Source organism: Lasioglossum baleicum, chromosome 14, assembly GCF_051020765.1.
Source record: "Lasioglossum baleicum chromosome 14, iyLasBale1, whole genome shotgun sequence".
Taxonomy (NCBI): domain Eukaryota; kingdom Metazoa; phylum Arthropoda; class Insecta; order Hymenoptera; family Halictidae; genus Lasioglossum; species Lasioglossum baleicum.
Genome location: NC_134942.1, coordinates 11,118,674 through 11,134,178, shown reverse-complemented (window position 1 = coordinate 11,134,178; position 15,505 = coordinate 11,118,674). Strand labels below are relative to the sequence as shown.

Genomic DNA, 15,505 nt, shown 5'->3' with positions numbered 1-15,505 from the left:
AAAAAGTATATATGTATTTTCTTTGTTCCTTGTCACCGCGCACCCTAACTGCACCATAACTGCACCATAACTACACCCTAAGGTTCTAAAACAATTTCATACACTTGAAATTTTTTAAATCACAGGGGATGGAAATATTCTAGGTCGGAAGTAATGTTTCATTATCGAATTAAAGCTCCGAGTGCAAAAGGTTACATATGAAATAAGAAATGAACGAAATCCACGGCAACGACTTCCTAGTCGGGCCGCCGGGCACTGGTCCAGTCGCCCGATCTAGCTGTTCATTTGATAAAAAAGCAACTTGCCCAAATCTATGAACTTCCCAATGTCTATGACATTCGAAAATGATGAAATTAAGGAGATTTATTAAAAATTTTGATTAGAACAAGCATTTAAAAATCAATATTTTATGAATCCTATTTGCCACCGAAAAAATTACCTCTTTTCTTATTGATACCCTGGAGAATCTATTTAGTATTATGTGTCCATTTTTGTTGCAAATGATCTTTGGTAAAGAATATCTTTTCAGTTCCCCATTGTATCAAAGTGCATTATTATCAGTGTACTTTTCTCTATGGAATCATGCAAGAATCACATCCCATTCGGTCCGGTACACAAGTTATTATTTAAAGAGTATGTGTCGCCTGAATTGCGGCCGAACCTCTGGCATTTTGATGATGCAGTCGAACAATTAATATTGAAAGATGTTGAAGAAGGAAGTGATGACAATAAGGATCAGTCAATATGTAATATTATATAATGTCAATTGTTATTGTTGTTTATAAAAATTATATTATAATTAATTATAAATTAATATAAATATAAATTAATTTTGTATAATTAATATTATGTTTTTCGCACAGTATTAAATAAAATATTCTTACTTATGTTTATAAAATCCATTACTTCAAAAATGATTGATTATTGTGTTTATTTAAAACCTGAACCAGATTTATCAGACACTTACGGTAATCTGAGAAAAAAATGTATAAATTTCAATGCAAAAAATTAAAAAAAAAATTTCAATGCATAAATAATTAAAGTCACCTTGAATTTTTAAAGCAAACATGTATTTTTTACTTCATAATATTGTAGCTGATATCTAAACGAATCAACGACCTAAATTACTATATCTTTAAACTTTCAAATAATGCTAAAATATTAATGAACAGAGCTAGATCGAGCGCGTGGACCAGTGTGCGCCGCGCCGTCGCATATTCGTGACAGTTACATAAGTGAATCGTTAACATTAGAAAGCAAACGTGCCGGGAATGTAACTCGACGAGGTACGTTTTCGGTTTTCTACAGCGTTTTCCTGTAATCCGACGAATATATTTCGCTAATGCCGATTATCCATCGTGGACAGTGATAAACGGGTCCGCAAACGCGTGCGAACGGCGAACTTGTTAATTTTTCAGCCGGGGTTTAATCTTCGATCTACATAACGGAAATAAAATCGTTCAAGGCCGGTACGCGCGCGAAAACCAAAGTCAATGTGTTCTCCGAGTTATCGCCGCGTTGGAATCGACGCGACAGGATTTTCGGAGCAACGAGTTCGAGAGATTTGCCCGTGAACGATCTTCCAGGTGTTAAATATCACGATCCCGAGGAAGCAGCGATCTCAAAAAAGCGTCAATTCTCACGATCTGCCCCGAAAAAAGTGAGCAATTATCGGGGTATCAAGTCTCGCGATTTGCTCCGTGCGCGAGCAGCTTGTTCGGGTGTCGAGTGTCGCCGTGCATTAACCCCTTGCCGTATTTTAACAGCAATTTTATCAATCATTTCAAGGTCTAACGAAAATACGCGTTTCCTTTTACATTCAAATAACTGTAGCCATGCAAAAAATATGAATTTTCTTTCTCTCCCACGACATTTTTCGGGATGAAGACGTTTCAATCACCGTAACTGTGAAGAAAATGATACGGCAAGGGGTTAACGGGAGACGATCTAAATAAACGAGGTGCTGCGACGAAAAATCGTCATCTTGTGGAAAGCGACAGGTTTCGGGGATAAAACGGGCTGCCATGCTGTAACAGTTGCACATTATCCTTGTATCGAGTTTCTTTTTCGTTGCGCGTATGCCTTATGTCCTGCGGACACCCGATGCACCGGTAACAACTGGTCCTGTAAACTGGACCAAATTATATGCACCGGCTCCTCTTCTCGCTTCTTTCTCCAGGATCAACCGTTCGGAGAAGAATGCGGATGAGAAAGCACTCGACACACGTTCTCCGTATCGATGTCCGATGTGTGTGCGTGCAAACCGCGAGCATAAAACAGAGACACCGATTGAGAAAGACGGAAAGAGAAAGAAGAAGAGGACCGGGAATAAAAACCGCACAATGTGACGAGCTGTGCGAGGAGTCCTCGGGTTTCTTCGCGTGGAACTTCAGCGTCGAGGAACATGAAGATCTAGATCCCTCGAACCACTGTTCAACCCGTGGTCCCAGAAAAACGACAATTATTTCTCTGATTATCGCCCCTTTTTACCCCTCCATCCGTAAAAAAGTTGAGTCGGCCCGATGAACTCGTAAAAAGATAGCGGAAGTGTTCGGGGGTCGAGCGAGGCGATTTATCTCGCGATAAACGTAATTATCATTAATTGACGTCGCAAGGTAATTGGAAATCGAAGCGAATGTAAATCGCCTTCTTTTCGAACAGTTTCTTCTTATTGAAAGCTTGCGTTCAAAGTTGGGTTTGATCGGAGAGTATTAACTTCTTTGTAGTAGAACATTTACATATTTTGCTGTACAGGACGATACGCTTTAGTACTTGACGATTCTAACGGCGGTTATGCAACAACGGACACTGGTCGAATAATTACGCAAGGGTATCGCCGCGCACGATTTCGTATTAACTGAAAATAGAGTTTATCGAGACGATTACAAAAGGACATCTCCTTGTCCGATTACGAGGAAACAAAAAGGGATCTATAACAACAGAAACAAGTTGTGCTACGATAAGATCAGGTATCAATTCTCGTCGTTGCTTTGTAGCGGAGACTATTGTGCCTCTACGTTCTGTTCGAAGATCATGTTCAGTTTAGAAAGAACACGCCCTTCTTGCGACAATGCGACGACACGGAGAATTCCGAGATTGCGGGAATAAAAACGTACGGAAGAAGAACGCCGCGCCGCGCCGCGCCGAGATGTACGATATGAATCGTTAATCGCGACTTCGGCCGATCCTTGAATCGATGCGATCGAATTTTACAACGACAATCGACGTGACTTTCATTGACAGCGATACGCACGCTGTGTATTAATGGCAGGCTTTGACCGATGAATTGAAAGTCCCTGTTTACGATAACGACGCCAAAAAACATGCAGATAAAGTAACCTAATAACGAGATCTCCGAGAACAACACGGTCAAAACAGACTCGAACGCATGCTGTATGGCAACAAAAACTGTACGTGTTTATATTATTTCACCTTTAATGTGAAAGAAAATATAATCTTTCAAAACACAGCTTTGTCGTTGCGAGGTGCTCGTAGTTTTTACTAGAAACTCTCGGCAAGTGGAAAGCAGCGTTCTCGGGTGGGAGAAGTAGGCGAATAAAATTGCCAAGGACGAGTTATTCAGCCCGGTTGGTTTACGAGTCAATTAACGGGAAGGTAAACACGCGTAAACAACCGCAGTCTATTTATCAGGGAATCAATGAACGCGTGATAATCTATGTATACGCAGGTATCTAACGTGTATCGGAGCGGGCTCTGCTTTAGTGGCCGCGTTTGTCTACCTGTACGGGGTTCCAACGTGACGTTTAAACACGCACTCATGGCATGACTCATTATCCCCTTCGAGATACCATGGTGTACGCACGGTGGTGTACGGGGAAATATTATATACACCGTAACCTTTGAAAAGAGAGGTGTCCAACCGGGGATTCGATACCTGCGATTCTTGCATTCACCTCGCATTCGTCGAGCCAAGCTTATGAGTAATTAGCTCCGCCCTTTAGCGTGCCCGGGCTCTTACAACGAACGACCCTCGGTACAAGAAATACCGAATGTCCTTCGCGAAACAAGTATTAATTGCCCTCTTCTTTCCAGCTGCGAGTATTATTAAAACAAAACAAATCCGACCGCAAGATTGTATCTTACAATATTCACCCCTTTCTAAGCCCCATTGCTGTCGCACCCCCTGTAATATCATGGGGTTTCCCTTGCTTGATCATCGCTGCAAAAGACCTCACGGAAATCTATATTATTCCAGGAAAATGCAGAGGATGTGACGCAATTGAATAATTCTTCTTAAACGTGTCTTTACAATCCCAAACAATCGTAAATCAGAAAATTGAAAAGCCATCATTTGTCGGGTCTAATCTAATAGTCATTATCTCCAACTAAATACGTGACGCAATTCGCACGGGGTATGTAAGTACTGGGAAAATATTATTCCGCGAGTATTTGTCAAGAAGTCGTCTACGCGGTGAACGATTGCGTAGGAACTGAAGAAAAAATCGATGGGAAAAGATAAGAAATTCAAGAGTGAAAGTTCTCGCAGATCGTGTTCTCATCAAGTCTGACAATGTAGAGAGGGGTAATATCGGAACGCAGAGCCACCCGGTACGTGAAACGCGAACGGTTTGGAGGAAATCAACGCGTCCGTACCTCTATTGAATCTGTCCTCGTAGTCATCGGAAACTGGCTTGCCGGAGTCCCTGACGTCGAGGTTGTGGATGGCCTTGGTCAGTCCGTAGCAGGCCGATCCATATTTCCTTTCTTCGGGGACGATCGTTTCCTCGACGGCGTTCTCGACGTCGCTGCCATCCTCGAAGTAACCGCTCTCGTGCTCCGGGTTCTTCATGGTGGTGTTCGGAGATTCACAACACTCCAACATGTTGGAGTAATTCCGTCTCACTCTCTCTCTCTCTCTCTTCTATATCTTTCTCCTTCCTATTTTCCTGCCACCCTTACTGCATAACGTCCGAGAGGACAATGGCGAACCTGGTTCAACCGATCCACCGGCGCATCGTCAACATCGGCTCTCGGACACCCCTTCACCGGTAATCGGCAGGCAATATTCCCGAGCCCGACACCTTCTTGTCGATCCTTTGACACAAATAACAAGCCTGCTAAATATCTCTCCAACTTTTTCTACGGTTCCGCTGTTTTTATCCCCCCCCCCCCCTACTCTCCCGCCGGTTTACGGTCAACCGATTTCTCGTGCCGACACTATCGCAGGAATTGGACTGGACTCGGGCGACTGCGTTCTCACACGATTTTGTGTGACCGCAGCCGATTGGCTACACTTTCCAAACCAATACACGATTTTCGCAGACCCTCGCGGAAGTCGTTTCTCTCGATGGCATTTGATTTTTGAGAAAGAGCTGATTTATGAACATTTTTATTCTTCGGAGATCTGAACACGTCATAGATTTTCGGGTCCCGACCCGACTCGACTCGAGGCTCAGGTACCCGAAATTTTCCCTACTGATAAGAGCACCCTACTGATATCGAAGGAAATTTACACGTTCTCGACTTTGACAACTTGTTCTCTGCGTCAACCACAAAGACAACAAGAAAGATTTTTAGTTCGCAACTTTTCCTAGCGAACGTTGAAGCAGCCAACATTCTGCGAGTGTATATATAGTATTCGTGATATTCCGCAGCCAGTGAGTTTGGTCTCGTCTGTCAGCGCGATTTTGCAGACGATTTCTAAACAGTGGAGCGCGGACGATGGTGCAATAATCTCGGAAAGATACTTTCGACGCAGCATGACTCTTCGAAAATGAAACAGTCGGCGACAGTTTTCGCTTCGAGTGGCCCGAGACGCACGATTCCCCAAGCAAACATCGGGATCCGCGTTGCAACGGAGTCTCGTAAACAATGCGCTCTATCAGCGATAAAATTGCTCGGAACGCGACGAGAGGAAAAAATACGCGTCACGTTTGTATATGTATATATTGTTTCAAAACTCCGTAGACCACTGTCCGCGATAAACAGTTTCCTAAACGTTGAACCGCAACGCGAGTGTTGCCAGTTTCGCCGGCTGATAGAAATGCCCGTTCCAAATTAGACGAGTACATAATGCAGACGTGGGAAAGGTACCGTTCGCTGACACTGTCTGCCGAATCAAATTCGAGAGATACTTTCCATCGTTTCGATCGAAATTCCTGGCAATTCTGGTCTACGCTAACTTTTAGTGGCTATTCAAGTCTACAAGAAGAATGACACTTTAGCAAAACGTTTTACATTATTCTAGTCGAGCGACATACAGCGGAGACGTTAGAACGAACATAATGACGAGAGCGTTTCTCGATACGAGGAAATTTTTCTGCCACTTGTTGACTCCTCAGGCTGAAAACATTCCTGTGCTATTCTATGTTTAGCGTCGATCTGCATAGTTGGACAGTGACAGCAAATAAATTTTACCGCTCGTTAAAAGGCAGCCTTTTGGAATATTTAGGTGTATCGTGAACGTGATGGTCGTACTAATTGCTCTAGCGTGATCTTTCAATGAGTCTGCGTAATCTGATGCAACAAAAGTGTAAAACATTGAAAGCTACTGGTTGCGTTTTACAGAGTTTTGTAAAACAGAACAAGCTATTATAAAAATTCCTAGCCAATTGGGGTCGACTATGAAACTGTTGCCATTTTCAATTATGTACTACTGAAATGACTGTAATTTCACAAGTACACCGCTTTCTAATAATCACGCTACAGAGAAGCAGTACTCGAAAAATTGTCCGATTAGTCTGGTTATCGATACTTCCGTGGCCAAACGGTACTAAAATCGGAGCTCGGTTTGGCGGAAACGTCCCGCAACAGTCGGTGAACGAGTACCTTGATTCATAACAGTTGTTTCGCCGCGGAGAGAGAAAGAAAGGGGAAGAAACGGGCGTTTCGTGTATTACGGACCAGCAGAAGGAAACACGTTCTTGCCGGGGGCTCGAATTCCATCGGTTTTTGTACGGATCCGGAGCTAAGTTTCCGTTGGTTCGAACCCGAGGCGCTGTCGTAAAACCGATCATGTTTTCCACGTATCGTTATACATAGTTGGTCGTCCGTTGGTCGGCAGATAAGAACTGGTCGATAAGCGAGCGTGTACATCTCTCCCTCTTTCTTTCTTTCTCTTCCTCTCTCACTCTCTCTCTCTCTCTCTCTCCTCTCCGCTAACGTCTAATGTACCGTGTACAGAGAACGGAGGTCTTGAAAACCGGATAACCGGATGCGTTGAGCCACGGAGCCGACTGAACGATTAGTATCCGGGTAATACGGTTACGATTATCTACCTCTCTTTCCTTGTCCACCTCCTCGAGGCACTACAGTGGTGGGGAAGGGTGGGAATTTAACCCTTTGCACCCGGAGCTGTCGCATTTGGAAAAGTAAAACATTTCTTCCTAGCTAGCTTTCCTAGCTAAATTAATATTAGGTTGTCCCAAAAGTTTCTTCCGCATTGTGTTCCTTTAATGTAGCTAAATAAATACAAACAATACGATAATCTTTATGTTAATATTTTAGTACTTCTTAATATGAATTTGCATTATGTGCATGCATCGAAAAACAACTTTCGGGACAACCTAATATTTATTTAGCAATATTAAAGAAAGGCATTGCGGAAGGAACTTTTGGGACAACCTAATATAATATCTCCTACAATATTACCACGTTTTTATTAGCTCGCTTTCTTGTTTGTTTGTTCGTCTGTTCGGTGGCAAATTTTGCAATTGATTTTAAACTAACTTCCTGATGTTTTGAATTATAGTACAATTTTTAGTGGTGACTCAGAGCCACCACTCGAGTGCTAAGGGTTAAGCGTGCACTACTGTACAAGTCGCGATTAACCGGTACAAAAACCGTTCGCTAGACGGTTGCGTGCGGTGCGATTACATGCCGTTTCTAATAATATAATTAATACAGTAAGTTAGCCAGCAGAAAAGAACATAATTACGCTCGGTTGGTATAATTCCGGTCTAATAAACGGATACCGAGCCTGCCAATAATCTCTGTTGTTACTACGAAACGGCGATGACTATACGCTCAGTAAATGACACGGTTCCCGCTACGTATATAGTCGCCTACCGCGATGTAACAATACTCCCGCTGTAATTAAAGGGAGAAGCAAACTATACTTCGTAGTTATGTATATGTAGTGGTAAAATATGCTAACGCCAAGATAATTTTGCAACATTGTGAACGCGATGGTGGTCGTACACTTGCGTGCGAGTAATTATGATCTTACAATATTATTCGTAAAGGAATGTTGTATACATACAGAGTGGCCCAGCTAACTTGACCACCTTGAATATCTTTGTTGTTTTGAAAGATACGTCAAATGTCTGAAGGACAAAGTTGAATGGTAAAATGGAGCTCATACGATACCAAAAAATTTTTTCGTTTTTATGTAATTTTTTTAGAGATATGAAGGTCACCTTCGTTTTTTTAAACGGAATGAGGTATTTTTAATACATCAATCAGGAGATATTTCAATTTAAATAACTCTAAGACACCATTACTGTCGTACTAAGAGTTACACTAGTAAGTTAACGCTAACGCCTTAGTACGACAGTAATGGTGTTTTAGAGTTATTTAAATTGAAATATCTCCTGAACTACTAACTTTTCGACATACATAGGTTAGTAATTTTTAATAACGAATGTCCAGCTGCATCGACTGATGTATTGAAAAATTCCTCAGCCCATTTTAAAAAATGAAGGTGACCTTGATATCTCTAAAAGAAATTACATAAAAACAAAACTTTTTTCTGTATCGTGGGAGCCCCATTTTACCATTCAACTTTGTCCTTCAGACATTTGACGTATCTTTAAAAACAACAAAAATATTCAAGATGGTCAAGTTAACTGGAGACACTCAGTATATGCAAATTGTTTTATCTATCCGATGGTAATTCATAGTCTTGACTGTAACACTGTTGTGACAATGCATTCGCAACACGTTCGTATAACTGTCCTGTAACCGGTCGATTGAGTTGTCTTATTAGCGTGACTATACACCTGCCATGTGATATCGGATATAATGACGTATTTAAAGTGGTATGTATAGTCAATCTACGTACATTTATATATTAGTAATCATGTTCTTGTAATATTGAAAAAAGAGTAACACATACTGACTATAACTACGCATCCACTATCCACAAATGCAATCATTAAATCTTGTCCACACTATTCGCATGTCAGTGTTGTGATAGCACAGTCATATTACGGTCCACTCGTTCGTGTAACAGTTCCGCAGTAGGTCAATTTTATTGTCTTATTAGCTGAACTATAGACCCAGCATGTGGTCAGATATAATAGTAACACACAGTGACTCCCATTATAATATTTGATCGCACTAAAAAAATCATAACTTTTTAAATAATTTACTACGCGCTTTGAACTTTTTTCAAAACACATGTTTCGTAGATCTGTAACGATTAAACACACTGAAAAAATTGCATCAAAATCGCTTAAAGATCTCTAACTGCAGTAAATCTAAGGATTCTCACGTCATTCAATCAGGACCGTGGATTTTCCGAATTCACGAGAATAATTTCCCACGTAATTGAAAACAATAAAAACATTAAGAGAATTTTTCAACAACCTATCATTGTGGCAGTTCGACGAGGTGCAGCATCATTCCTGCACGATACAGCGATATCATTATTCAATGGATACTTATAGCCGTACCCTCGAGTTTTTAATAACAACGTATATTTCCATGCGTTACGATCTCCTGAATATTCCTAGAAGAATAATCCGCAGTTCCGACCGTCCCTTCGCGAGATAAGCTTCCATCAATATTGGCGATAAATTCGCTACCGTTCCCACCGTAAAAGAAGAGGGTCTATTAGCGAAATGAGAACCGCTACGCGATGACTAAATCCTCCGTCAACATTCACGGAAACATCACGGGCTCGGTTTGTTTAAAAACCGATGTGTCGTATTGGCTCCCCGCGAAATTCGACTTGGAAAACATACTAAAGGTCAATGAGTCGCGTGCAATCGTTGCAGCGTAGCGGAGGTAACGAAGGTGACCCTGATGCGACTAATACTTATAATGATAAAAAGAAGAAAACCCGATTCGAATCCCATTCATCTGGCTTCGGGGACGAGTACCCTCGTGTCTTCGATAGTCGAAACTACGAACAATCGAGTGTGCACACTCGTGAGTCGAGCAACACAGTGGTTAATGGGATTACATGTGTATCGGCTTAACCGTAACCGTGTTACACGCCGTACCGCCCGCGCCCGCACGGCAATCGCCTGCTAACCGATCGATATAGAAATAATGCGTGCGTGTATTTCGAAGTTAACGATTTTTCTCGTCTTACGTCGATCGTTCTCGTGACGCAATCGTTGAGAAAGAGAGAGAGAGAGAGCCAGTCACAGCTTCGCACAAGAGCAACAACGATTTCTCGCGCCTCACCGATTTTTCGACAACGCTCAAAAAAACAAAAAAGAGAACGTCGTGGTGTGAAAAGTCCGAGTGTCGCAATCCCTTTCTCTGGTTATGCAGTCGTGTTCCAATTCCTCCGCCGAGTCAGGCAAAAGTGTCGGCACGAACGAAACGGATTGCCGTCGTTATCCTACTGACACACTTAAGTAGCGTACCTTGTACGGAGAGCACAGCCTCGGCCTTGGCCACCTTCAGCGAATATCCGATTCTGTCTCGCCCCGTTTCGGGAAGAGCTGTGCAGCATGGACACACACGGGCACACACGCACATGTGCACTGTGCAACGTTGAGTATAAAAAACGTGACAACACAGAGGAAAATTGGTTGGTTGCGCGATGCCACGTGTTTCCCCGTGGTTACAGGCGAGAGGAGGGACCGATCGAAACGGGCCGAAATGTCTGGGGAATGGGAGGAGGAGCAAGGGCTTCTCTTCGCGTTGGTATTTATTTTTAAATACGCAACAGGACACTGCGGTATTCCCCTTCGGCGACGTATACGGAAGTTTCCACTACGGTGTGCCGTGCTGTGCGAACACGAGCATATGGTTTCGCGAGAACCGATCGCTCTAATGGGCCTCCCGTGCGACGCAAATAAATCGGCGCACTCTACAGTTGCGATATATATCTGCGATCGGTGTGACACACGCGAAGTACAATCGGGAAACGATCGTCGAAAATTGTGTCCCGTCCTGTTCCACTTTCACTCGACGGACCAACACGTTTACACGACCACAAACATCCTACGCTCAGTCCAACGAGCACGTAACCAGACGACCGGAGACATATGCGCTCACGAGGCCCCTCTGTACATATGCACAATAAACGTGTATGCACCGCACACCACCAACGATGTACATACGTACACACGGCACGATCGGGTACGAGGTGCGCGATAACGAGCCACGATGCGCACCGGCCCGAGTCTCGAAGTCGACTGACGACCGCCCCACCATTACGGAGCCGACGAGTCACCCTTCACCGGCGACTAACAGCTGATTTGGAAAACACCGAGACCCGCCCAGTGACGGACACACCGCACCGGGTGCCCCGACCCGTTGCGTAATACCGGCTAATCCGATTTTCACCGGCGATTCGAGTTTAGGCCGTACGGAAATGTTGACATTCTTTTCATTTCTAATTAATGCTAAACCTACCATTAGTGGTCAAATGATCGGCTTCATATTTTTCATTTTACAGTTATTGAAATTATGGTACAATTGATTCGATACATTCTTTTTTATCCAAGCACATTATGTATTGAAATATAAATTGCGCAAAATCTAAATAAATGGAGCCGTGTCATTTTTATAAGCTGAAGTATTTTAATTGCTTTTAGTGCTCGGTAGGTTTAGTGGTAAAAAATGTTACTAGTTTTAACGCGCGGATATTACACTTATATTATGAATTGTGTCGGAGCGTTTTTTCAAGGTTGTCGAATGAACAAAGCAGCGACGCGTTGAATGAATTCATTAGACAAAGTTAGTTACAGTTTATGGAAGCATTTTTATTGGTTATTCGTACAGGTTCGAGTTCCAGTCGCAGTGCGACGGACAAAAGTTGTGGGGCGAATCCGTAGATTCTGTGTGTTATTACAGGGCAGATAATATTGGTTGGTTCGCGTCCCCCGGGGATAAAGAAAGTGTCGCAGTTGGGTTACATCGAAGAGAGAGAGTTCAAAGTATCACGGTGGCAAAGCATGCGCCTTCAAGGAGCACGAGCGACGTTTATGACTCATGATATACATGTATATACCTAATCATTTGTGTGTTACAACATACCAGTAATTACTATAGATATCCATTGACAGAAGAGCGAATAGAATATGCCTATAATACACTCGAAATCGCGCGTTGAAAAATTAGTATCGATCGTCGATAAACAGAGTGTCGATTCGATCGATAAAGCCACACTCCATTGCGCGTTTGATGCTCTGTGTACACTCTGCGTAATTGATGCTGGCCGTTCGAAAGATAGACTGTTCATAATCGAGAAGAATAGTCTTAGACCGTGTATACATACTTCTATAATAGACCCGGCTTTGGATAACATGCCGTGTTCTAAGATTACTTTATCTACCAGATGAGGGATGTGGGCAAAGTGCTATAGTCTGTTGAGATGTCGCAGTACCACGAGGCTAAAGTGTATCTAGAGGGGAAAGGGGAATATTTATGGAAACTGTAACTGTAATATATATTTGATTTTATTACTCGTTCATTTCTACTTTACTCCTATTATTTTAAATATGGCTAACTCATTTAGTCGATTATAATTTGGAAAAAGTTAAATTTACATATACTCGTACACCTCGCATTTATATCGCTATCCACCATCTTGTGGGCACCAGATGCTCCGTTATCTTGGAGCACTACGTCCTATGCATATCCTATACCTATTCCGGGTCTACGAGTACATATAGTATATGGTCTAAGAGAACAATCGTAACTCGATAAACCAGGTGTTTTAATTATTCTTGAATCGTTTGTAGCGGTTGAAAATCTCGTAGATTGTGTGGATAATGCAATAAAATCCCCGGTTACGATAAGGCAACTATTCGAGCACCGAGAGCCGTGTTTAAGCTGAAAATCTACTAAGACAACTACGAATTCCATTTCCTTGAACTGGTCGTGAATATTTCATAGCTATTACGTAACGATCGCGGTATACTTCTTTTAGAAGCATGCTACAGACGACGCTTATATTATCTATCACGTTCTGTGATTCCCCTGGCTCCGAATGAATTTCTAAATTCACGGAGAAGAAATATATCCACGATCTTTATCGATTCCTCCAACGGAATTACATTTAAATTTGTAAAAACAAATATTAATCGTCTGGCCTTAAGTCCTTGACGGTACACTTTGTTTTGATTCGAGATGCTAAGGAGAAGGCAACACGCGAATGCGAAAATGTGACTGATGCGCGAAACAAATTGCACAAATCTAATTACAAAAGGTCAGCCAGGTTATTTTTAAAATCTGCACAAAAGGTGATAAACAAATTCACTGCCATGGCAGTATAGTTATTCGCTTAAACGGTCAACACTTGCCCGTGAACCACTAAATTTAGAATATATTCGCATACGCGGGCATATTGGTTTTGTTCTATAGTTATAGTTCACATGCAAATTCTTTATTTACTTTGAACAAAGTCACAGGCTCGATGACATTGCACCGTAGCCAGAATATTTCGAGGAAACGTTGCACGTGCAGCATCCTCGTGCTGTTGACATGTAGTCTCTGAAAATCTTTCTACTCGAAGAGAAATTAGAAATAGAACAAGAGATCGGAACAAATGCACGAGGCACTTCGGCCCGGTGTTAGGTCAGTCATAATATGTATATACATAGAAATCATTTAAAAATAACCGGACGCATCCAATGCACATTTTGCTCTGCGTCGGGTAATCCTCGATCAATCAATTCGAAAGATCAAATAATATCTCTTGGACAAAAATAGAGTTTCTACCACGATTGAAATCCACGGTACAGGAAACCACTGATTTCGAAATCGGCAGCGCGTATATTTCTCCTGAAAAGGAACATCGGACTTTCAAAATAGCTGTGCAGATAGTTTCTGCTTGGTCAACACGTTTCCCTAAAATACCGCAGAAGATTAAATTTTCCATCTCGCCGAACAAATGACAGGCAAAGGTCTCGAATATATTAACGATTCGGTGTATCGAACATTCGCGTGGGTGCGTAGAACTCGCCTATTGAATACTATGTATTGATGCAACAGCTACGTGTTCGTTGCAAGAAAAAGAAAAAGTAGAAAAATATAAAAATACACGTTATCGAGACGACACTCGGCGACAAGCAGCGTTATCGGAATCGATGATAAACCAGTTATCTCTGGTGGAATCGTAGTCGGAATGTGTGAGAAACATAAATGCAACTTACCAAATGTCAAGACATGGGTGACCGTCTGTTCCGTGCTGGTATTCTCAAGGATTTCCGAGGGTGGGGGTGGCGGCGGTGGAAGTGGTGGTTGCATGACGTTCTCCATTCCCCTCTTGATCATCAAACTTGGATGTCACCGATGATTCTCGGTCTCTTTCACAGGGAACACATCTCGAGCAACGCGAGACTCGACAGAACCTTCTCGGTCTCAAACGAAAACGTATTCGTTAGGGAACGACGGCGGTCACGCGCGACGAGTTTCTACTTTTGATGCACGGCGAACGGAGGATAAACGCGTGTTCTCGTACGCTCAGAAACTGCTATTGTTTTATACGTAACGGGAACCGATAGCCGAACTGACGGATTCACGTTGACATCGCGTTTTACATGATTAGCCCGGTTTTCGGTCCGTCCGTTTTGACGGGCGACGAAGAGACACGCACGTTTTGACACCGCGCAACCGCACCGCGCAACGGTCGACAGCGACTGCCTTTAGTTGGTGCGTCAGCCGAGCCGAGCGATTGTACCGACACACAGTAAATACGTTGACCACATACACGGAAAAATCAAAAATCAATTTTATCATTTTACTCTCATCCGTAACGTAACCGAAGAGTAGGGATATGAGAGGCGGCACTTTGAAAGAAAATAAGTTTTTAGAGAAATATAACTCGTACAAACAATTTAAAGGTCCATTCGGTGGGGATCGGTAAACTTCGGCAATGCCTGTTGAATGCTCGTATATGTATTTTATAATACATAAAGTTGAATTTTTCGATTTAAATTGAGTTGCTGTTATGGGCACAATTATATATGCATTGATTCTATTCAGAATACAGCTAGACACGTACAGCTTTGAATATCACAAGCTGTCGTGAATAACTTGAAGAGGAAAAGAAGAGGCGTTACGCATCCTCTTCGTTGCGAGACAAAGCTGAGAACGGCAAGATCGAAACAAAGCGAAGTTGAACACGTGCGAATGAAGTCGAGAAATGCGAATATGCGCGCAACATTATTCTCAGTAAAATAATTAGTAAAGTTAATTATTCATTATTTAAGTACTTTTTCCCGAATATTCTGCTGAACGTTTTGATTTTTGAACACGGTCCACGACGCAGTGTGACTGCAGAAACGAGATGATTTTGTTCGGCCGCTATAACGAAACATCTTAATCATCCTCTATTATTAAATGCGATCTCCACAGC

General features: G+C 42.4%; 1 protein-coding gene across 4 annotated transcripts in view; it reads right to left on the bottom strand.

Annotated features, from left to right (window-relative positions):
* LOC143216007 (ribosomal protein S6 kinase alpha-5) overlaps positions 1-15,405 on the bottom strand; it is a 40,407-nt gene extending 25,002 nt beyond the window's left edge. The window contains exons 1-2 of one of the 4 annotated variants that reach the window (XM_076438719.1): positions 14,301-15,405; positions 4,615-5,055 (exon numbers count right to left, since the gene is read on the bottom strand). In XM_076438719.1, coding sequence (XP_076294834.1) covers positions 4,615-4,843 — 229 coding nt within the window. In that variant the 5' untranslated portion in view covers positions 4,844-5,055; positions 14,301-15,405. The other 3 variants (XM_076438718.1, XM_076438720.1, XM_076438721.1) reach the window with 3 other exon arrangements.
* Positions 15,406-15,505: the final 100 nt, after the last annotated feature.